Source organism: Anolis sagrei, chromosome 3, assembly GCF_037176765.1.
Source record: "Anolis sagrei isolate rAnoSag1 chromosome 3, rAnoSag1.mat, whole genome shotgun sequence".
NCBI classification, from domain to species: Eukaryota; Metazoa; Chordata; class Lepidosauria; order Squamata; family Dactyloidae; genus Anolis; species Anolis sagrei.
In genome coordinates this window covers 264,386,608-264,412,094 of record NC_090023.1, presented here as the reverse complement: position 1 = coordinate 264,412,094, position 25,487 = coordinate 264,386,608, and the positions used below count along the sequence as shown (strand labels likewise).

The 25,487-nt window shown below is 42.0% G+C and overlaps 1 protein-coding gene across 1 annotated transcript in view; it reads left to right on the top strand.

Moving 5' to 3' along the window:
- The window catches only part of LOC132769795 (cytochrome P450 2J5-like), a 30,228-nt gene extending 7,351 nt beyond the window's left edge, over positions 1-22,877 (top strand). Inside the window, exons 2-9 of the mRNA XM_067466097.1 lie at positions 7,677-7,839; positions 8,224-8,373; positions 10,574-10,734; positions 13,621-13,797; positions 16,413-16,554; positions 17,202-17,389; positions 19,294-19,435; positions 22,371-22,877. Coding sequence (XP_067322198.1) covers positions 7,677-7,839; positions 8,224-8,373; positions 10,574-10,734; positions 13,621-13,797; positions 16,413-16,554; positions 17,202-17,389; positions 19,294-19,435; positions 22,371-22,561 — 1,314 coding nt within the window. The 3' untranslated portion in view covers positions 22,562-22,877. The remainder of the gene's footprint in view (positions 1-7,676; positions 7,840-8,223; positions 8,374-10,573; positions 10,735-13,620; positions 13,798-16,412; positions 16,555-17,201; positions 17,390-19,293; positions 19,436-22,370) is intronic.
- The last annotated feature ends 2,610 nt before the right edge of the window (positions 22,878-25,487 follow it).

The window sequence follows — 25,487 nt, the reverse complement described above, 5'->3', positions numbered from 1 at the left end:
GATAATTGTGTATTTTTTGATAATTGTGTATTGATGATTGTTTATTAGCTAGTAATGGAAATGTGTAATTTAATTGTTATTGTCTTTGCTGTTGCTGTTTGGAAACCGCTGTGAGTCGCCCTCGGGCTTGAGATACAGCGGTATACAAGAATAGTAAATAAATAAATAAATAAATAAATAACAGTATTACAGTTATTAAAGTAGTAATGAAAATAATGTTATGGTTGGGGGTCACCACAACATGAGGAACGGTATTAAGGGGTCGCGGAATTAGCATGATTGAGAAACACTGGCTTAGAAGATGCTTATGCATATTACAAAGACTGTGTAAATATGTTGCACTGCTGATTTGTATGTGCAGCATTGCCAGTTTTGTTTCATCTCTGCAAAGTTACGAGAGTAAAGATTTTCTGTTTACCTTGACTATTGGTCTGAGACTATTTTGCATCTGGGTTTTTGGGCATTAGGTTGCTGGAATACAACACGCTTTGTGTAACAGTGTAGACTCATATAATACAGTTCAAAGCAGATCATGCGGATTGTCTGCTTTGATAATCTTGATTATATGCCATTTTAGAAAGAACCCAAGGCACACATGGTCTCCACAAACCTGTTTCCCTTCTGGAGTCTTCGATTTGACCAACCTATAGCATTTTTTTCAAGGTAGTCTGTAGGTAGTAGAACAGCAGGTGGAGCAAGAAAAATAGTTTGGGCTTCAGCTAGCACAGTCCAACGAAGGAGGCATCATAGAAGAATGCTTCCTTAGATTCCTGCTGAATCTTGGTGGATGCAAATCAATGTGTGTCTTCCTGTGGTACCATTTTGGATCCTATCATTACGACACTGGAGCTGCCTTTAGAGGGGAATAATAATAGTAAAGAGTTGCAGGGAGGTATTGAACAATGCACAGAAATATTCTTAGAATGTTAGACAACATTTTATTGTCATCAGGTGCCCAAGAAGAGAAAACAGCACATGCCAACGTGATAGTTACATCAGTAAGGATGATCATAGTCAGTTGGTCAGTGGACTGCGTTATTAATAATATCAGCTACCTGGACCATTAGGTCCAAAACATGAGTTTGCAATGCTTTGGACTATAGCTCTCTCCATTCTGGGAGTTGGAAGCTAATTCCTCAAATTATGTCCAAAATGTACCTATTGGTAAACAGGAGATCAGGTATATACACAAACATGAACCTTCCAGGAATTTAAGATCATCTGGGGAGGCCCTGCTCTCGATCCTGCCTGCCTCACAGACCGCTTGGCAGGGACGAGGGGCAGGGCCTTCTCAGTGGTGACCCCTCGGCTGTGGAACTCCCTTCCTGGGGGTATTAAATCGGCCCCCTCCCTCCTGACCTTTAGGAAAAAAGTAAAAACCTGGCTCTTTGAGCAACCTTTTGGAACCTCATTGTAACCAGATAACTCAGTATTGTGAACGAATATGGAATGGCTTAACGATGCAAATGGACATGGATTTAAACCTGGAAGTCATTGATTTTTATAGTTTAAAATTGTTTTTGTATGAATTTTATTATGTGATTTAACCTGTTTTAAATGATGTATTTATGTGTGTTCGGCATCTAATTGTTGCCAGTCTGTACGCCACCCTGAGTTGCCTTCGGGCTGAAAAGGGTGGGATAAAAGTGTGGTAAATAAAATAAAATAAAATAAGGACAGGAGGGAAGGACAGGAGGGAAGGGGTTGATCTAATATTGCCAGGAAGCAGGCCCGTAGCCAGGATTTTGATTCCGGGCGGGGTGGGGGGAGGTGAGTCTGAGTGAAAGACTAGCAAACCTTTTATATCGTTACCCCAATACTCCCATGCATATGGGATATATTGATCATGGTGATCAGATCATGATATGAATAAACGTAACAGTTTAAATAATGTACCAGTAAGGTCTTCTCGCGGACCACCATGAGAATTTCGGGGAGGGCTGAAGCGCCTTAAGCCCCCCCCCCCCAGCTACATGCCTGCCAGGAAGAGAGTACCATAGCCAGGGGCAGTCAATGAGAAGGCCCTGCTCTCATCCCCGCCAAGCACACCTGTGACAGTGGTGGGACCTAGAGCAGGGCCTACACAGAAGATCTTGATCTTAATCTTCATGGTGGTTCATAAAAAGGGAGATGCGTTTGGAAAGGTAAACTGGGCCAGGGCCGTTTAGGGCTTTATAGACCAAAGCAAGCATTACATTTGACTACTCCTGATTGAGAAGCTTATACAAAACACACAGTTCCCTCACTTATTGCGAGGGTTACATTACAGGCAGGCCTGTAGCGAGGGGGGGGGGGTTAGGGGTTCAACCCCCCCCAAAATGTTTAAGATTTTTTTAAAAACCTGGTTTACTCATGAATTTTAACTGGTTAACCCAATCCCCATGCTAAGTCTATGAGATGCAAAAAATTAAGAGTCCCTCCAGAACTGCAAGCACTATCTCAAGCAAATATTGACAATTTATTCACACTGTTGGGACCCAAATACCTGCGTGACCGCATCTCTGTGTACGAACCCACACGATCTCTTTGTTCATCTGGAGAAGCCCTACTCACGATCCCACCTGCATCGCAAGTGCAATTGGCGGGGACGAGGGATAGGGCTTTCTCGGTGATGGCCCCTCGACTCTGGAACTCTCTCCCTAAGGACATCAGGCAAGCCCCAGCCAGGATAACTGCATGCCCATCCTCCTCCAAACACCTACCTTTTTCACCTGGTCATGCCCAGCACTTTTTAATTTTAATTATTACATTTGGCCCTGCCACAGATTTTAATTTGTGTCATGGTGTGTTGTTAATGTTATTGCCTTGTTTTTGAGTTATTTTGCTGTATTTTTGTTGTTGTTTTTACTGTTGTATTTGGGCTCGGCCTCTTGTAAGCCGCACCGAGTCCTCCAGGAGATGGTAGCGGGGTACAAATAAAGGATTATTATTATTATTATTATTATTATTATTATTATTGTCATTGTGGGGTGTGTGTGTTGAATGCTCTCATTAAGGAGGCCAGACTTGGTGGAGGTGGTTGACAGGGGCGGAGCTGCAGACTATGGAAGGCTGCTCTGCCCCCTGCTGTGCTCTTTGCTTCAGCGTGAGCTAGGAGGCAGGTTTCAAACCCCCCCCGGTGAAATTTTCAACCCCCCCGTGAAATTTTCAACCCCTCCCCCAAATATCAACCCCTCCCGAAATTTTTTTCTGGCTACGGCCCTGATTACAGGACAACCACAATAAGTGAAAAACCGCAAAGTGGGGATACCCCCCTTCCTTTCCCTCCTTACCATCTTTACCTTCATCTTCCTCCTCCTCGTTGCCACTGGTCCTCTTGCCGCCACTTGGGCCCTGCGATAGAAGAGGCAGCGGAGGTGTTGTGGGGCCCAAGCAGCAGCAAGAGGCCCCGGCGGCAACCACGAGGAGCGTGAGGGGGGAGGAAGAGTTGCCCCCTCACCCTTTTTACCTCTCTTATCCTGGTCGCCACCGGGGTGTACAATGTTCCCTCGCTATATATATATATATATATATATATATATATATATATATATATATATATCCCATGATATATATATATATATATCCCATGAAATAGCGAGTCCGTGGTAAGTGAACCGCGAAGTAGCGAGGGAACACTGTAACTGCTTTTGCAGAATGTGCCTAAATTGTCTTAATAAATCACTATTCCATCTGGTGCTTCAGAGAGAGAGAGAGAGATCTGGGGAGCTTTAGGAGATTGATAGAGCCACAAATGTAGGCCTCTGAGCCACTTGTGCCCTGCAGGTCGAACTATTCTTGCTCTTGCTCTATAAACATTACCAGCACTAAGAGGAAATGTAACATAATTGTAAAATTAATTACAGGTTACACAATGGTATTGCAAAATAGAATAGCTACCAGAACTATTACTATAGGTCAACTTTGTCTCTCCTCCACTTTTTTAAAATTTTGGAGTGTGCCTATTATTTACTTACTTACTTACTCAAGAGAATTGCAATGTTCTGAGTAAGCCTGCTTATTGGTCAGTCCTATTCATTTCATCTATTCTATAGGTGCTACTAGTGTCTAGTGAAAGTAATAGTATGCCATCTAGTGTTCAGTTTTGTTTCCCAGCTAGAGTACTTCTGCCCCTTCTATACTGCCATATAATCCAGATTATCAAAGCAGATAATCCACATTCTCGGTTTTGAACTGGATTAAATGAGTCTACACTGCCATATAAACCAGTTCAAAGTGGATAATCTGGATATAATAATAATAATAATAATAATAATAATAATAATAATAATAATTTTATTTCTTACCTGCCTCTCCTTATGGCTTCAGATGGGTTACAGAATAATTAAAACACACAAACAAAACAAAAGCATTACAAATACACATATTATATGGCAGTGTAGAAGGGGACTTCCTCTCCCTGATTTGCCCCAGTCTAAAATAATAGACTGATTTATTTTTCTCCCAGCAGAATATCCAACAGTTCTAACAGCTGTTAAAACAAATGCTATATATCTTAGCATTGTAATTTCACCTTATTTTGTGAGGGATGGAGAGGTTTCTTGGATGAATTCAAAGGGTTCTAGGAGAAGTAATTAAAGGATTTTGATCATCCTGACTCCTACAGTGATAACCAAGCAAACACTTAAACCCAACCTTTGCTTTCTTAAGAGCTGGTCAGAAGTTTTGCAGGAAACAACCTCTTCCAGGTGTACTTTCAGCCAAGCATGATGGTCCTTGTCCCCTTCTTTTCCTCATCTTTAAAATTGCAACCAGAAGTTTCTTTGCCACCGCTACAACTGTTTTGTGGAATTAAAGTGAGCATTTAAGTTATACAGTAGTGATACTGTGTTACTGAAATGGCTGGGAGAAGGTTTGAGGAAAAGAGACAAAGAGAGATCCTGAGATCAGAAAAGCACGGCTTTATTCTTGGTTGGCGCCAACCGGATATGGATCCTCCTGGTAAGCCAGGAAAATAGGGTACAGAACAAAGAAAAGGCTTGGTTTATATACTCTTTAAAATAATATGCATGCATCATACAGGCACCACAATGTGCGTCACAAAATTCTACTTTTACATTGACTTCAATGGCATATGTCAATCTTCATTTTGAGCATCCTTATCTTCATTTTGAGCATCCTAATAAGGACCATCGCCAGAATGTCTGCTAGACCCGATAGCAAGAGCTTCCATCCATCTTGAGATAACTTCTTCCTGAAGCCTCTTGATGGCCAGCTCATTAATCTTACGATAAGGTGCCTGGTACCAAAATGGAACCTCTTGAAATATGCCAGGCGTCTAATTTTTGCAGCTTTTAAGAAGCCAAGTGAAGTGAAGGTCATGCATACATTTCTCTTTGTGATTTCATATATTTTCTTACTCTTATTTCTAATATGGTTACATCAAATATATTTTCTAATATGTGTATTATGTATTTTCATTATGACTTTATCATTACCAACAATAATATTGGGTTATTATGATTTGTATTTTGTTGCAAAACTTAGTGAAGACTTTCATTTCTAGGCTCCTTACACACAGTTGAATAAAATCCCATATTTTCTGCTTTGAACTGGAATATATGGCACTGTGGACTCAGATAAACCAGTTCAAAGCAGATATTGTGGCATTTTCTGCCTTTATATTCTGGGTTATATGGCTGTGTGGAAAGGCCCCTAATTGAAAAATTTGGGCAGTTACTCACTTGAAGTGATGAAGGCTTGATGAAAATACATAATACACATATTGGAATATATATATTTGATGTAACCATATTAGAAATAGGAGTTAGAAAATATATGAGAGACATGTATGTATGCATGGCCATTTCACTTGACTTCTTAAAAGCTGCAAAATTAGAAATGCCAGTATAGTAAAATTAAAGAGATATCTGGGGCAGGGGGGAAGAAAGAATCCCACCGCTGCCACCAGTATAGTAAAATTAAAGCGCCACACAGCTTGGGCAGGGTGGTCAAACAATCCCACCGCTGTAACCAAAGCTAGGGATGATAAAGTATTATAAATGACCGATGTTATTGGTAGTATTAGACGCCACCACCTCAGCTTTATTGGTCTGAGGAACCAAAGGTGTGAATGTGTTGTAGGTAAGGTGTGTTTGCCCTGGGTTCTTCTACTGTTTCTTAACTGGCTGACTGGACTTTAAAAGTGCTTGACAGAGTGAAGCTGACACCAGTTAAAAGTGAACTAGAAAGAAAGTTTATTGAGCTTTAAACAAACATCTACTCATAGAATGAGCGGTACAGAAGCGTAATTCAGTTGTAGAGACTTGGTTGGATTAAACAGTTAGTTCTATTGACCATAAAGCTTTTAAAACTGTGAGTTTCCTTAAACACACTGTTCTATTCTTAGAAACAGTATCTCTTAGAGAACAGACTCCTGTCTGTCTCACTCACACACAGGGCAATAAGATATTTTAAACTTCTCTTAAGTTTAATAAGACAAAACTCTCTTTTACTGGTCCTCTCAACACAGTAAAACCCTAGCCTTTGCCTCAACCTTATTCTCTAACCTTAAGGCTCACTTTAAAAACTCTTCTTCCCTGTCAGAACTCTATCTAGCTTCCTCTCCTAAAAATCCTATCCTTCTGTGTCTGATGTCAAGACACTTCCCTCCTCCTGTCAAAAACTGACAGCCTCTTTCCCTCTCTCAACCGACTCCTCCCCTAATTGCTCTACCCAATCAGGAGTCGGCTTGACTCCTCCTCCTGCTTCTGCCTGTCTTCCAAGATGACAGCTACTGATATTCAGGCTTTGGCCTGGTCGCCTTAAAGGTAGATTTCACTACAGCCAGCATCTAGGAAAGGAATGTCTTGAGGCTGGCATTTCAAGAGGCTGATAAGGTGCGGTACCAGGCACCTTATCATAGGCTTGACTAATGAAGTGTCCATTAAGAGGCTTCAGGATGGATGGAGACACTCGCTATCAGGTCCGGTAGACATTCTGGCGCTGGTGTTCATTAATACCCACTCTTTAGATAGAACACTAATGAAGATTGACAAGGTGTTGAGTTTGAAAATATGCTATTGAAGTCAATGTAAACGTAGAATTTTGTGATGCACATTGTGATGCATGCATAATTATTTCAAAAGGTATATAAACCAAGCCTTTCCTTTGTTCTGTACCCTTCTTTCCTGGCTTACCAGGAGGGTCCATATCTGGTTGGTGCCAACTGAGAATAAAGGCCGTGCTTTTCAAGTCTCAGGATCTCTCTTTTGTCTCTTTTCCTCAAACCTTCTCCCTGCCATTTCAGAAGCTGTCAGTCATTGGGTCCACTTCTGTAGTCTTAGATCCCTTCTACACTGCCATATAATCACAATTATCCAAGCAAATAATCCAAATTATCTTTTTTGGATTATATGTCTACACTGCCATGTAATCCAGTTCAAAGCAGATAATCTGGATTTTATATGCCAGTGTGGAAGGGGCCTTAGATAATGGCAGAATAAGATAAAAGATGGAAGAGTCTTCAGAAGGAAAGTTGGAAAACAGACTGTTCCAGGGCGAAGAAAGGAATTAGGATCCGGTGAATGAAAAGACTAATAAGAAAGGGAATGGACAGAGAATATAAATTAAAAGAGCCAGAATTGGGAAAGATGCTAAAGTTTGCATAGCAACTTGAAATAGTTTGGATTGCCTGATTATGACATTTCTCTTCTCCCCTTTGATCCGAATGGCAGATGGCAAAGCAATATGGAGACGTTTACATGATATGGGTTGGGAATTATCCTGCCGTGGTGCTGTCCGGATACGAAGCAGTGAAAGAAGGGATGATTGACCATTTAGAAGACTTTGCTGAGCGTCCAGTATCACCCTTCCTTCAAAGTGTAGTTAAAAAAAGAGGTATGTTGTGTGGATTAAGGAGTTTTTGTGGTTTTGAGTAAAATCATTGAGGGGCTTCAAGAAAAGAAGATATAGTGGGGCTTCTCACATGTTCCAGTTATTTGGAGCCTTCTCCATGATATAGGGTGGTTATATATGTTTTTCACCTCTAGCCACAGCCAACGATTTCTGTTTCATTTCATTATATCTTGTTTTGAAGGTACATACATAATATATTGTCCCTTCTTGGCCTTTTGGCTAAGATCAAGTGTGTGTGTGTGTAATATATTGTCATCTTTTTTATCTGTTGCATTTAATGTATATTGATTTGTTAGCTTGTGGCCTTTTAAAAACAATATTAGTGATATTGAACAATGCTTTCCCATTGATTCTTGCTGATCCCAGGGATTGTATTTTCAAATGGTCACACTTGGAAGCAGCAGAGACGGTTTGGAGTAGTTACGATGCGGAAGCTGGGACTGGGGAAGAAAGGCATGGAGCAGCAAGTTGAAGATGAAGCTCGCCGACTTATAGAGTGTTTTGCAAAGACAAAAGGTTCGTACTACTAGCAGATGATGCTATAAGGTATCTCAGTTAGAAGAACTATTTTTGTCCTATTTTTTTCTTATTAATTGAATGCCTAAATTAATCCTCTTCTTATTTATTTCGGTTACTTCTACCCCGCCCTTCTCACCCCAGAGGGGGACTCAGGGCGGCTTACAAAGGCACAATTCGATGCCGGCATCAACATAACAGTAGAATAAAAACAATATAGCAGCAATTAAACAATTAACAGTACAATTAACAATCAGTTTCTGCACTGCAACAATAAAACCAATAAAAACCAATAAAACCGATTTCACCTAATTAACACTCCGCGTTCGCCATCTCATAGTCCAAATTCTAATTCCACTTTGTCAGTCCTGTCAGTCCTAGTCAGCTAATTATCTTTATCTAGTTGTCAGATTGCCTGAAGGCCTGGTCCCACAACCATGTTTTTAATTTCCTCCTGAAGGAGAGGAGGGATGGTGATGCCCTAATTTCCCCCGGGAGTGAGTTCCATAGGTGAGGGGCCACCACTGAGAAGGCTCTGCTCCTCGTCCCCACCAACCTCACTTGTGATAGCGGTGGGGTCGAGAGCAGGGCCTCCCCAGATAATCTCAAACTCCGAAGTGGGACGTAGAGGGAGATGCGTTCAGACAGATACGCTGGACCGGAACCGTGTAGGGTTTTGTAGGTCAAAACCAGCACCTTGAATTGTGCTTGGAACTGAACCGGCAGCCAGTGGAGCTGACACAACAGGGGGGTGTTGTGCTCCCTGTAGGGCACTCTGGTGAGCAATCTGGCTGCTGCTCGCTGGACCAGTTGAAGTTTCAGAACAGTCTTCAAGGGCAACCCCACGTAGAGTGCGTTGCAGTAATCTATTCAGGATGTAACAAGAGCGTGAACCACTGTGGCAGATCAGGCTTCCCAAGGTATGGGCGCAACTGATGCACATGTTTTAATTGTGCAAAAGCTCTCCCGGCCACATGTGTTTCTCATATAGCACCCGTATCTATTTATTTACAGTATTTATATTCCGCCCTTTTCACCCTGAAGGGGACTCAGGGCGGATCACAGAACATACATATGTGGCAAACATTCACTACCATTTATACACTGACAAGTCAGACAATTGTATATAGATAGAGGTATATATAGGTTTTTCCCATCTTCAGCATCTTAGAGGTTTGTGCTCGGTTCTGGCCACGGTGTGTGTGTGTGTGCGTGCGCGCATGTGTGTTTTTCCATAGCCACAATCTAACTGATGTAATATATGCCATGAAATTTTTACATATACTTTATATATACTTTATTTCTATTCCTCCCTATCTCCCTGGGGACACACAGGGTGGATTACAGTACACATATACAGCAAACATTCAATTAACAAAGATAGATAAACAGATGTAACAGGCCCGTAGCCAGGATTTCGTTTTTTTGGGGGGGGGCTGAATTTTTTTCAGGGGGGGTTCGGGGGGGGCTGAGTTTCGGCGGGGGGGGGGGTTGAGTCTGAGTGAAAGAGGGTCTAGCCTAGCAAATCTTTTGTATCGTTACCCCAATACCCCCATGCATATGGGATATATTGAGTATGGTGATCAGATCATGATATGAATAAACATAACAGTTTAAATAATGCACCAGTAAGGCCTTTTCGCGAACCACCATGAGAATTTCGGGGGGGGGGGGCTGAAGCCCCCCGAGCCCCCCCCCCCCCCGGCTACATGCCTGAGATGTAAAGATTTCCCATTATTTTCTATCTCTGGCATCTGGGGCTGTGTTCAACTCCAACCATGGGGAGGTGCTGTTGCTCATCTTCTATGCCGTGGTGCTTTGTTGTCCGTAGACGTTCTCCTGATCAAATTGTCGGCGTGTCCACATGAGAACCCATTATTACCTCCCTGCCAAAGCAGTACCTATTTATCTACTCACATTGCTGTTTTCGAACTGCTAGTTGAGCAGAAGCAGGGCTGACGGGAGAAGCTTATCTCAACCTGGGCTTGAACTGTTGACCTTTCAATTGGCAAGATTTTCTGCAGCTGGTAGTTTAACCTACTGTGCTAAAGCCCGGCCCTGCAAAAGAAGTGCTTTTTAACATTTTAAAGATAAAAATCTTGCATTTTACTTTACTTACTCTAGTTCAAACTTGGTACCTTCCTTTTATTATTAAGGGCAATTAATTAATTAATATTATGACAACTAATTTCATTTACAGGGCAGCCGTTTTCACCTTTACTACCCGTTACAAACTGTGTCTGCAATATGATATGTTCTGTGGCTTTCGGATCCCAGTTTTCCGTTGAAGACAAAGACTTTTTGGAACTGATTGAAGCTATTCGGATTAGTTTAGAATTTGGAGGCAGCTTCTTTCATGGGGTGAGTGCTTAACTTTGTTTATTATGTCTAAATCAGGTAGAGGTACCAGATGTCTGTCTGTCTGTCAATGAGAATGAAGTAAATGCATCCCTCCAGATGTTGTTCAGTTGCAGCTCCCATTAGCCTTTGCCGTCATGGGTGGTAGTGAGGAGAGATGCAGTCCCACAACAGCCCATCCCTGTCCCAGATTGTGACCAAAGTTCACATTTCATTGAATTTGCTTCCTCATCCCATCATCATCATCATGTCTTAATCATCTTATTCTGTCACGCACTGGGCCTGTAAATAATTGTCTTTAAAACAGGACGTGTAACCTTTGCCCAACGGGAAGCCAGGGGGCCTAAAGAGAAGTTATCAGAGGTTTCCACCACAAACAGTCTTTAGATGGCTTGAGAAGTACAACAAAGTCTTTTATTAGTGAATAATCAAACAGAAACTTCTCCTTTCTTCAGTAAAGTTAAGCAAACGATTCCAAGCTTTTAGGCAACTGGTGAATTCCTAATCTTACCCACGAAGGACAGGCTACTGTCCAATAACTTCTTCTTTAAAGGAAAACCTCCTTTTTAACTTCTCCCAGGCTGACTGTAATCTAACCCTTACTGATGTGGGCTCCGCTACCGGGTCGATCTGCGTCTCAAACGCCGAGTGGACCTACCAGCAAGGCAGTAGATGTTCTCCAGCTGGAGTTCTTTAGTCTTTAGGGCTGTTTTCCTGGAATTTCTTAAAGCTGTGGGGATGCTTCCCTGGAGTTCTTAAAGGTTGAAGCTTTTGTACAGGGGAAGTTTACACACATCCTGTACATAGCTTTCCTTGCTGAGACTAACTAAAAATGGCTCCCTTCCCCAATTTCCCTGAGCAAGGGGCGGGACCAAACTCAATGATGATGGGCAGGTGGCTTGCCCTATGACTGCAGCCAAAAGAAGCTATGTATCTGCAGAGTCCCTGAAACTTAGGACTGCAAACAAATATTCAATGCAAAGCAAACAGAATTGGAGTTCCTGGTACAGCTGTACCAGAACACATCTTCTGATTAGACTACTGTTGTATGAGGGGCTTCCTTTCATTTGTGTTCAGAAGCTACTGCTAGTGCTAAATACAGTAACCAAATTTGTTGTCTGGCATTCTATTTTAAGGCCATAAACACAACACACTGGTTTCCAATTTGTTTCCTTTTGTTTTGACCTACAAGGCCCTAAACAGATTGAGGTTGCGACATTTGAAAGCCCATATGTGAGCCAGTCTAATACTTAAGACTATTTGCATGTCTCACTACCCTGAAAGACTAGATAGCTGAATGTACAATATAGTACTTTCTGTTTAACACTTCAGTCGGAAACTCCTTTCCTAGGGAAGTCAGGTAGGCTGCACCCCTGCTGAACTTCCTTTCATCGGGCAGCCAAGTGAAATGATTCTGCAATGGTTTTGGATTTTAAATATGATTGTAAAATTGGATTTAAAAATATTAAATAGATTAAAAAAACAAAAATCTAGTTTATTTCACTTTCTTATAGGAATTGTGATGAGCAGAAGTGCTTATTACAACTCATAAATTAAATTATTATCCAATTTGAAATTTTAGCATGACATTAATTTTGTAATCCTTACTTATGTAAGTGTTGCACTCTAGCACTTGAACACCCTTTCACCCAGCATCACACCAGAGTTCAGTAATTCGATCTAAAAATGTTTATTAAAGAAAGTAGTTAAAAAGGGGGAAAAGGGGCAATCTCAAAAGGGTCATTAGAATAGAAAATAAAAAATAGCAGCAATACAAAAATGACAAAGAACATAAAGCCAAGGGAACCAAAATCCGCAACAGTACTCCAAACATAAATCCATTAACAGGAACCTTTCCAAGGTAAACTCTCCAAGGAAACACAGCATAAAACAAGAACAGGAAATTTCAGAATACTTGAACCAAGAACTTGAGAGCAGAAACAGGGGAACAATCTCCTTTAGCAACGTTGTCTCCTCTGAAAGGCCTGAAAAGAACCCACTAATGTATGCCCTCCAAACCACCCATGACATCATGCTTCACACACCTGGATCTCCTCTCAGCTTTCTTTCTGAGCCTCCGGGAAAATTTCGTTTGCCAACTTTTAACACCCTGTGTTTTCAAACCCTGTGTTTTCAGGTCTAATGTAAGTTCCCTTGAAACCTCCCCATTGACCCAAGGCAGTTTCTCTAGGAAACTGGTACTTTCATTTTCCCCTTTTGCATGGGAATGAGCTGAAGAATCTAAAACAACAGCCTCATCTGCCTACAATTCCCTCCAATCACTCACAGACTCCTCACTTTGAAACTCATCATCCCCAGCTGACTCTTCAGAGCAGTTAAAGTAGTGTCAAACTACTTAATTCTACAATGTACATACCCACAAACCAACGTAAACTGCAAGTTTAGGTTGGTTCAAGTTTCTTTTCCTACTGCATAACAAAAAAAATGCACCCACAGTGTCAAACTCTTCATTATTTTGTTTGTATATGAGCTATAGCATGCAATTTAGCATTGGATTTTGTTCACTTTCCCCATGTACATAGCAAAAAACAGTGAATGAAGAAGGGCTTTCCCCCCAAGAAGCTACAGTTTTCTGTTGTAGTAAAATGACTGTATTGATTTGTATTGAAAAGTTGCACAGTTTCTCAAATCCTTGCACTATTCTCAAACAATGTGAAGTTTATGTTGCAAAGAGAACAACAACAAAGAAGTTTCCACAATTTGCAGTAACTTTTGATACAGGTTTCTGGGGTTGTTGGGAATGCCAAACATGTCCCCATTTAGGAAATTGACAGCTTTCCATTCCATCCCTATTACACATAACACCAGGCATTCAGCATGCTAATAGAACCTCTTTGTTGCATTGACGATTTGCTTTGCTTCCTCCAGCTCTGTGAAATTTTCCCAGGTGTCATGAAATATCTTCCAGGGCCTCACAAGAAGGCCATATCCTCCATGAATGTTATTCTTTCATATGCAAGGAAGGAGGTGGAAAGACATAAGGTGCAACAGAACCAGCACGAGCCTCAAGATATCATTGATTACTATCTGCTTCAAATGGATAAAGTAAGGGTCTGCTATTCTGCTTTGCATGAGAACACTACACAGCCAAATAATTATTGGAATCATTCATGTGATTAAACAAATGTGCTGATTTTCTGCTATCATAATATATCAGCTGTGGCAGGGATGGAAAAACTATGGATCTCCCAATCACTGTGAACTACAGCTCTCAGGACACAATCTCACAGAACAGGTCAAGTGTTTGGGAGAACAGGTTTTCCATAAAGCTTCAACATAATCTATTTTGAAATTTATTGGAAGATTTTCTAATTTCCACCATACCTAATCCTTCTGTTATGAATAACTTTCCCACACTTGAAAAGAATATCCCACTTCTGACAGCAATTTGTCATGAATGACTTTTCAATAACTTTAAAGCATAGGTTCTTTTTATTGCAATGTCCAGTGTGAGAGGGTTTATCAGATTACAGAAAAACATTTCGACAAAGAAAGACATTGGGCATACAGATTCTATGAAACTACATTGGATTTACAATCACATGGCTAACAAACAAACAAAGGGGAGTTACAATTTCACTCAGCACTCACACATATGTACATTCATTCATCCTCATGCACCCAAATATTCTACCTCCTTGGAGAAGCACCTGTTAGGCCAGACCCTGCTTTCTTGCAGCCTGTCAATGCATAGTTCCATAACACCAAAACTTCAAAATGTCAAAATGCCAAAACTTTTTCCCTAAGCACAATGCCAAGGACGAGATCTCTGTTTTCCATGCAGCAGAACCTGACTCCCTGCACAAAATCTAAGACTCCAAAAGTGCACTTCTTCCTCTTCCCTTGAGAAAAAAGCCCCAAAGTGACCAGACTGCTCCCGTGCAAATCTGCCACTCTCCATAGGTACACCATCTCGCAGAGCATAGCGGGTGGAACAGACTCCTCAGGTCTGCCACACTTTGAGCATTATTAGACTGACTCTTTTATAGGAATATTCTGCTGATGTAGTCCCAAAGTTGTAAATTAATGATAGACGTCTTCCATCCTGGATCCATCTCAGTTTCCTGGCCAGATGTTGATCCTCTTGATTGGTGTTTATCTTATGTTGACTTCCTTCTTAACATTGTAAACATTTCTGTTATCATTGTCCCAATTCTTATCAGAGTTTACTTTTCAGTTTTTATTAGCAACTTTTAATTACAGTCCAGCAAGCAGGTAGTTAGTCATTGTAGGCCTTAATATTATACGGGTGTCTCCAAAATTATTAGCTCCATACATCCTTCCATTCTTCCATTCATTCCCACACATCATATTAAATTCACATTTATCAAATCTGCACATTGAATTTCTTATTACACTTCTCTCTTTGATTTGCCACCACACAGAAAAGACTCGTTTCACCCACTGTCCCACCCCCATTTTCTTTCTTTTTAAAAACTTCTCTCATTGTATCTTGGGAGTTCAACTTACAGCCCAAAAAAATAACAACATATACAGAGGGTTTACTCTTGTGCTCTTACAGGAGGGAGGGGAGAAATGAACCTTTAGCTATCTTAAATCTCTCTCTTTAGCTATCTTAAATCTCTCAGGCGTTTCAGGCAAGAGTTCAAAAGGATTTTTATGACCCAACAGAGGAAGAGGGAGCGGAAAGAGGGAGCTTGCTAAGGTTACAGATAGGAAGCGAAGCGCAGGATTTACATGCTTGCTATTTTCTCCTGCATGTTTTGAATACCTTGTTTGCTATACTTCCTCACGATGTTATTGTTTTATTAACAAACGGGCGGGGGAGGGGGGATTTCCCATCACGTGTCAGATTGGGTGTTTTTACACATCTCTATGCCACGGAGAATTGAGGAATAAGTCACTTGTCAATCGACTCAGGAATCGTGGGAAAAACCTATCCTTTAGAAATGACAAGCTACCTCTGCCCCACATTTGAAGCTTGTGTAGTGTGAAGGATACCATTGATAGTATCTAGAAATGCTTATTTAATTGTGTGTGATGTAGTCATCAGTATCATGTTAACCAGAGCTATTTGGAGTTCGTATCTAATGGCATCAGGAGAGCTACAGTTTTCTCCTTCCTGTTCTCTAAGGACAAAGAGTATTACATGCTCTTCAACATTCCAGAAATGAAAACCAGGACATGCTTAGTCAAAGTGGATCATGATAACAAAAACTATAAATGGCACAGAACAGAAAGCTAGGGGAGGCTTTAACAAGCTTGCTTTTGCCTAAGCCTACTAGAAATTGAGCTCAAATGGGTTTTGAACTCAGTTCAAGCTGAGGACAAAGGGAAAAAGTAGGAGGAAGAGAAAGAAACTGGAATATTTTAACAGCTTCTGGAAAAATAGGTCAACAGAAGATCATTGGGACTATCCCTGTAAAATAGAATAGATGGTACGGCATTACATCCCCCTATTTATATTAGCCTTCCAAAGCTTTGCATCCTCCAGATTTCTTTATATATGGCCAATGTAGCCTAAATCAACTTTCTTCAAATTGGACTTCAGGTGTCATTATCTTTAGCACATTGAATGGAGATCACGTGAGTTTTAATGCAATACATTTGGAGAGAGCAGGTTGGTGATGTCTGTACCACAACATTAATGTCAGAACTGCCTCTAAAATATCTTTCTCCTTTCTTATTGTTGATAACAGAGCAAGGATGACCCCACCTCTACCTATAATGAAGACAACCTGGTCCAATGTATTTTTGACCTCTTTATCGCAGGGACTGATACAACTGCTACTTCTCTGCAATGGTCCCTGCTTCTCATGGTGACTTATCCAGACATTCAAGGTGAGACAAATTGTGGCAGTGTGAACAAGGACCTGTATTAAGCCTCACAGGGAAGAACAAGAGCAAGATTGATTGATATTTGGTTATCATTCCTATTTAGTTTGATAGCAGGTAACTTATATCATATCTCGGAAGTTGATCTCATGTTTTCATGCTCGTTCATCTTCAGGAGCTTTAAGACAAGGGGGTGATCTTTGGAAGTACAGCTAGTAGTATGTGGAATAATTATGTGGAATCATTTCCCTTCAGTGAGTGTCATTGTTTGCTTAATTATGTTTTAGCATAATTAAAGGCTAAAACAAGGAGAGCTGATTATATGCTTGTAAGCTTCTTGTAATCATCTAGAACACTGGTAAAATTCCATGTATGGAGGATAGCCATTGAGCAATAAAAGCCTCAGCTAAGATGTTAGGATGCTGGGGAAAGTAGAAGGTAAAAGGAAGAGGGGCCGACCAAGGGCAAGATGGATGGATGGCATCCTTGAAGTGACTGGACTGATCTTGAAGGAGCTGGTGGTGGTGACGGCCGACAGGGAGCTCTGGCGTGGGCTGGTCCATGAGGTCACAAAGTGTCGGAGAGGACTGAACGAATGAACAACAAGATGTTAGGAAGACATTCACCATTTTGAACAAACTTCCTTTCCCCAGAAAAAATCCAGAAGGAGATAGATACTGTTTTGAATCCCACTCAATCAATCAGCTATCAAGAACGGAAGAAGATGCCCTTCACCCATGCTGTGATCCATGAGATCCTGCGTACCAAATTCGTCTTACTATTTGGGATCCCAAGACAATGTGCAAAGGATGTGAAGATGCGTGGTTTTTTCATTCCCAAGGTATGGAAGGCTGATATGATTGGGGGGGGGGTGAGTTTGTTTCGGGGGGGGGGCTGAGTCTGAGTGAAAGAGGGTCTACCCTAGCAAACCTTTTGTATCGTTACCCCAATACCCCCCATGCATATGGGATATATTGAGCATGGTGATCAGATCATGATATGAATAAACATAACAGTTTAAATAATGTACCAGTAAGGCCTTTTCACAGACCACCATGAAAATTTCAGGGGGGGGGGCTGAAGCCCCCCAAGCCCCCCCCCCCCCGGCTACATGCCTGAGTCCAGGAATAGGAAATTGGAAATATGCAGTGATTGGGATGCTCTCAAAGAAATCCAAGGAGAAGAAAGCTTGCATCTTAGAAGCAGCACATTTGGATCATCCTCCTCTCCTAAAGGGCCTGGTCTAAGGGATGCTGGGAGCTGTAGGGAGTGTAGGTATGCTATTGTGTGTGTTGTTTGCCAGGGAGAGTCACTTTTGCACATGCACTGTAGTGTCTTTTTCTTCTTTGGCTTTTAAGTCCCTTCCACTGTGTTTTTCAGTGTTTTCATGAGTGATGGTCACTTGTTGGCCTGACAGATGTATTGTGTCCAAATTTGGTGTCAATTCGTCCAATGGTTTTTGAGTTATGTTAATCCCACAAACTAACATTACATTTTTATTTATATAGACCAGTGGTTCTCAACCTTCCTAATGCCGCGACCCCTTAATACAGTTCCTCATGTTGTGGTGATCCCCAACCATAACATTATTTTTGTTGATACTTCAGAACTCTAACTTTGCTACTGTTGTGAATCGTCATGCAAATATCTGATATGCAGGATGTATTCTCACTCACTGGACCAAATTTCGCACAAATACCCCATACGCCCAACTTTGAACACTGGTGGGGCTGGGGGGCATTGATTTTGTCATTTGGGAGTTGTAGTTGCTGGAATTAATAGTTCACCTACAATCAAAGAGCGTTCTGAACTCCACCAATGATGAAATTGAACCAAACTTGGCACACAGAGCTCCCATGACCATCAGAAAATACTGGAAGGATTTGGTGGGCACTGACCTTGAATTTTGGAGTTCTAGTTCACCTACTTCTAGAGAGCACTGTAGACTCAGTGATGGATCTGGACCAAACTTGATATGGATACTCAAGATGTCCAAATGTGAACACTGGTGGAGTTTGGGGGAAATAGACCTTGCCATTTGGGAGTTGTAGTTGTTGGGATTTATAGTTCACCTACCATCAAAGAGCATTCTCAACCCCACCAACAATAGAATTGGGCCAAATTTCACAGAACCTCTATGACCAACAGAAAAAACTGTGACCCCTCTGATACCCTCTTGCGAGTCCCGACCCCCAGATTGAGAAACGCTGATATAGACTGACAACTACTGTACAGTATATAAAAAATGTTTTTTTTTTGTTCAACAAAAAAATGTGAATTCTTCTTCATGGAAAAATAAGACATCCCCTGAAGATAAGACCTAGCAAATTTTTGGGAGCAAAACTTAATATTAGACATTGCCTTATTTTCAGGAAACAAGGAATTAACACATTTTCCCTCCCACAACTGGATTTCCTCAGATTTCGCTTGCAATTTAAGCTGCAAGTGACCTATTATAAAACAAAGAGCAGTAAATGCAAGAAACCCAGTTGAGGATAATCACTTGCTGTGGCAAACAGACATCTTTTGTCACATGCTAAACTTATCTTCAGATTTGATCTTCAATCCATTTACCATGAAGTTACCTTTTCATGATGAGATTCATTCTCTCTTACATTTGGATGGTCTTGCTGTTCCAGGCAAACATCTTTTACCTCTACCCAACACCAACTTTTTTTTCCTGAGAATGAAAATTGTGTTTATGGATTTTTCAGCTGTTGTTGTTCTTTTTCCCAATCTTTGCAGGGGGCCTTTATTGCTCCAGATTTACGCTCTGTTCTCTTTGATCCTAATCACTGGGAAACTCCCAATAAATTCAATCCCTACCATTTTTTGGACCAGGAAGGCAATTTTGTGACAAGAGACGCATTTTTGCCATTTGGAGCAGGTAATATACTAATGTCTATGACTGATAATCTTGTGTAAGAATAAAAGATAATATTCACCGCATTTGGAGGGTTAAAATTTGCATATTTGATTATTGGCAGTTTTGATTAATGTCTTCCCTCTAGAAATCTCTAGGTCTTCCAGTGAGACTCTGTGGTCAAATTGCAGAGTTGTATTGGAGAAACTAGAAAAGTGGCTCTCAACCTTCCTAATGCTGCAACCCCTTAATACAGTTCCTAATGCTGTGGTGACCCCTAACCATAAAATTGTTTTTGTTGCTACTTCATAACTGTAATTTTGCTACTGTTATGAATTGTAATGTAAATATCAGATATGCAGGATGAATTTTCATTCACTGGACCAAATTTGGCACAAATACCCAATACACCCAAATTTGAATACTGGTGAGGTTGGGAGGGGAGCGATTTTGTCATTTGTGAGTTGTAATTGCTGGAATTTCTACAACCAAACTTGGCACACAGAACTCCCATGAACAACATAAGACTGGAAGGGTTTGGTGGGCATTGATCTGGAGTTTTGAAGTTGAAGTTCACTTACACCCAGAGAGCAGTTTTGATTAACGGATGGCCATCTGTCAGGGGTGCTTTGAATGCAATATTCCTGCTTCTTGGAAGGGGGTTGGACTGGAGGGCTCATGAGGTCTCTTCCAACTCTATGATTCTATGATTCTAGCACTGTGGACTCAAACAATGATGGATCGCTCTTCCTTCCCTGGTCCTCCTTAAAATGTATTAGAAAGTTGTTGGTGCTGGGAGAGAAGAAAGCATGCATCTGCCTCTTCTCTAGAGTAGAACAGCTTTAATAATAATAATAATAATAATAATAATAATAATAATAATTTATTTATACCCCGCTACCATCTCCCCAAAGGACTCGGTGCAGCTTACATGAGGCCAAGCCCGCAATACAACAATACAAGCAATAACAATAATACATGCAATTAAAATAAATCACATAGACAATAACATAAGCATTGATAATAGTACAGAACACTTTAAAATCTTTGGCTGGGCCAAATGTAATTAAAAATTTAAAATGGTGCAGGTCATGGACAAGACAAAGAAGTGGGTGTAGTGGAGACATACGAACAGACCTAAATCGATATAAAGTGCTTTAGAGGACAAAGTGCTGAGGATTCATTGTTCTGGGAAGGCACACTGGAACAACCACGTTTTCAAACTCCTCCTGAAGACTGCCCGAGTTGGGGCATGCCTGATGTCCTTAGGGAGTGAGTTCCAGAGTCGAGGGGCCATTATCGAGAAGACCCTCTCTCTCGTCCCCACGAATTGCGCTTGCGATGCAGGTGGGAGCGTGAGCAGGGCCTCTCCAGATGATCGAAGAGATCGTGTGGGTTCATATACAGAAATACAATCACATAGGTATTTATTTATTTATTTATTACGGTCGCTTATACCCCGCCCTTCTCACTCCCGGGGGGACGACGACTCAGGGCGGCTTACACAAGCAAGGCACAATTCGATGCCCGCATTACATGACAACAAAAACATAACATCAGTAACGGCAGCAATTATAGCAATGAAACAATTAACATAAACAATCATTATTATCGGCAAACCAGCCATAAAACCCATAAAAGCAATTAAAACAATAAAAGCAATACAAACCTCATTGCTGGTCAGCGTTGAACAGACTCATAGTTTAGGTTCTACTTTCCGCACATTGTTGGTCCTATCCATCTGGTTTCCATATCTAATTGTCAGGATGCCCAAAGGCCTGTCCCATAGCCACATCTTTACCTTCCTCCTGAAGGCAAGGAGGGATGTTGATGCCCTGATTTCCTCCAGGAATGAGTTCCACAGGTGGGGGGCCACCACTGAGAAGGCCCTGCTCCTCGTCCCCACCAGCCTCACTTGTGATAGTGGTGGGGTCGAGAGCAGGGCCTCCCCAGATGATCTCAAATTCTGGGGTGGGACATAGAGGGAGATACGTTCGGACAGATACGCTGGACCAGAACCGTAAAGGGTTTTGTAGGTCAAAACCAGCACCTTGAATTGTAGGTGGGTCCCAAACCGTTCAGGGCTTTGTAGGTAAGAACCTGCACCTTGAATTGGGTCCAGAAAATAAATGGCAGCCAGTGGAGCTCCTTGAACAGGAGGGTTGACCTCTCCCTGTAAGGAGCACCAGTTAGCAACCTGGCTGCCGCCCGTTGGACCATCTGGAATTTCCAAGCCGTTTTCAAGGGCAGCCCCACATAGGGTGCATTACAGTAGCCCAATCTTTAAGCATCTTTACTGCTTTAAGAAGCAGTAAGCCCAGTCTCCTCTACAGATAGAAAGGAAAGGATCCAGAAACTTTAGAGTGATAACTCTGCTTTTTAAAATCCAGATCTTAATGAAGGCTATGGAAGGGATGTCTGTGGGAAGTCCCCTCGCTCCCATAATGGGCTGGATAGGGTTGCTGACACCCAGGCTCCCTTGAAGGGAAAAAAAAATATGAAAGGATCCCAAGGGAAAGGGAAACCTTGGAAGCTCCCCATTGCACCCATGGGCTGAAAAGAACCATTTTTTTCAGATGCTGAATGAAAACGCTCATTTGGCAGGCCATCCATTTTTGGGAGGTGCTGGAAAATGGATATCCAGCAAGCAGAAATGGATAACGATTTACCTGAAATGCACAAGCCTAATGGTTATAACACCTTGAGAGGGTGCTATTTCACTCATCTTTTGCTTTTGCTTCTCCATATACCTTTGTCTACTGTGAAGATGATGCCAGGCTATATAAATCATTGGTTTGACCCATTATGGCTTTTCCCATGTTCTTAATGGGAGTTACTGATGGCTCACTTTGGAAGAGAGGTTGAACCTGAACTTATTAGCCCTCAGGAACAAAACGAATTCCGTATTAGGTGCAAAAGATGAATATTCACTTGTGTTTTCTCCATATTTTCCCTACAGGAGCTCGTTCATGTGTGGGTGAACAGATGGCAAGGATTGAGCTTTTCATTTTCTTGACCAACTTACTGAGGGCATTTACTTTCCACCTGCCGGAAGGAGTGAAAAAACTCAATCAAGAACCTATAGTTGCCTTGACAATGCATCCCCGTCCTTACAAAATTTGTGCCGTCCCCCGATTCAGCACAACATGAGCCATAAGAACAATTATTCTGTTCTTTCCTACCTCACTCCTTTTCAACTGACCCACCGTTCTGACTTGTCTTGGCCAGTTCACTTGGTCTCTAAACTTTGCACCATTATCAGAATTTAAGATAGATCTGTGATGGATTTGGTTTCTAAAGATGTAACCGCACACAGTTGCCTGGGAATAGTTCATACTGAGTACAGTGGGACTTACTTCTCAGCAAACCGTCTTTGAGGATTGATTTGTTAATCTATTGTGATTATCTGAAAAATGTATATTTTTTCTGCTGTTAATATACAAATGATCATGACAGGACTCTTTGTATAAAGATTGTGCTTTTCTAAAAAAAAGTATTTTGTTGTATAAATATGTTGCAATCCAGAGCAGGGAACGATGCCCTAAGATAACTATCCACCACATTTGGCTGTGAAAAACAATCCTTTTTTATTGAAGAAAAATGGTTACAAAATAAAGGAAAAATGCAAGTCAAAAGCCACAGCAAAATCAGCAAACATGAATTTAAATGGACAAAGCAAAACCAAAAGCCTCACTGGGAAATACTGGAATCTGTTAGCAATCCACTAACCGTACTTGATACCTAGAAATCTTTCCATACTATGGCCAGGGAACCGGGAGAACTGCCAAGGTCTTCATCAATTCTGAAACGATGCCTGAACTGAGACAATCAGCTCGGCGTATTGCAATTAAAACTCAAGAATTGGTTCCGTGAACCGCCCTTCTGTTTTGAAGCCAATGTTTTTAATTCTTGAATTTGGGAGGATCGACGCAAACTGAGTGATTTACTTCTGTCTTCCCAAATTTGGCCCCTTCTGTTGTCATTACAGTTAACAGGTGCAGAAGGGAGGGAAAGTTCAAGGTCTCCCTCTGAAACATTCTCAGGAACACTGGTACTTTCATTTTCCAAATCTACAGAAGTTCCTTCCTCACTAATTTCAGGAACATTGGCATTTTCCAAACCTACAGCAGTTTCTTCCTCACTAATTTCAGGAGCATTGGCATCAAAAGGTACATTTCCACTAGCATCAGTAAATATACTTTCATTAGCATCAGGAGGAACAAACAGAGAATTAGGTTCAAGTTCAAACTCAGGCTGAACCCCAACAAAATACTGTGATATTTTCTTCAATTTGATGACTTAAATGGTGACGTAAAATGTAACATTACAATGCCATTTTTGAAGATTAACTATAGCAAGGGTGGAGACCTGTGTCAGATTTGGGGCCGATTTGTATGCCCTGAGACTTTCTGGGAGCCACATGCACTACTAACAATAACAACAAAACACCAGAATGATCTTAAGTGTACTTCAGATTCTCAAAAATTGGAATGAGATACATTTTTTTTATTATTATTAAACTTTATTTGTACCCCGCTAGCATCTCCCAGAGGATTCGATGCGGCTTACACAGGCTGAGGCCTCAACAACACAACATGGCAATACAATCAAGCAAATCAAACAATTAAAACAAAATAAGCAAAGTAAACAACAGGCACAGTACATTAAAACACAATAAAACTGGGCCGGGCCGAAAGGTGGGTACAAGGATTAAAAGTGCTGATTTGACAGGAGGTGTATAAAGGGTTTCTAGGGCAAGTGCGATGTGCGATGTGCAGCAATCATTGGTTCTGGTAAAGTGCTTGTGGGACTCGGTAGTGGAGATTTCCTAATCTGGGAAGGCGCATCGGAAAAGCCAGGTTTTTAAGTTCTTTCTGAAGATAGCCAATGAAGGGGCCTGTCTAAGGTCTTTGGGGAGGGTGTTCCAGAGTTGGGGGGCCACTAAGTAAAAGGCCCTGTCCCGCGTCCCCACCAAGCGCGCTTGCAACGAAGGTGGGATCACGAGCAGGGCCTCTCCAGATGACCGAAGAGAACGCGTGGGTTCGTAGATAGGAATGCGGTCACCAGGTAGGCTGGTCCCAAACCGTTCAGGGCTTTGTAGGTAAGCACCTGCACCTTAAATTGGGCTCGGAATATAAACGGCAGCCAGTGGAGCTCCTTGAACAGGAGGGTTGACCTCTCTCTGTAAGGGGCCCCAGTTAGCATCCTGGCTGCTGATCGTTGGACCAGTTGGAGCTTCCGAGCCATCTTCAAGGGCAGCCCCACGTAGAGCACATGGCAGTAATCCAATCTGGAGGTGACCAAGGCATGGACCACTCTGGCCAGATCTGCCTTTGTGAGGTACGGTCGCAGTTGGCGCACAAGTCTCAGTTGTGCGAAAGCCCTCCCAGACACCGCCGATGCCTGAGCCTCAAGCGAGAGCGTTGAATCCAAGAGGACTCCCAAACTGCGGACCTGTGGCTTCAGGGGGAGTGTAACCCCATCCAGCACAGGTTGCCACCCTATACCCCGGTCAGGTTTGCGATCGACCATAAGGACCTCTGTCTTGTCGGGATTGATCTTCAGCTTGTTCCTTCTCATCCAGATAGACACAGCGGCCAGGCACTCATCCAGCACCTAAGAGGCCTCCTTGGAGTTAGGTGGAAAGGAGTAGTAGAGCTGTGTGTCATCCACATACAGGTGGCACCTAGCTCCAAAACTCCGGATGACCTCTCCCAGCGGTTTCATGTAGATGTTAAAAAGCATGGGAGACAGAATAGAACCTTGCGGGACCCCCACAGGTCAAAGGCCAGGGGTCCGAGCAGGTGTCTCCCAGCTTCACCAACTGGGATCGACCCTCCAGGAAGGACTGGAGCCACGACAGAACCGTGCCCCTGAGACCCATCCCAGAGAGACGACCCAGAAGGATACCATGATCGATGGTATCGAAAGCCGCTGAGATGTCCAAGAGAACCAGCAGAGTCACACTCCCCCTGTCCAGCTCTCTACGGAGGTCATCCACCAAGGCGACCAAGGTTGTCTCGGTGCCATGACCAGGCCTGAAACCAGACTGTGACTGATCTAGGTAGTTGATGTC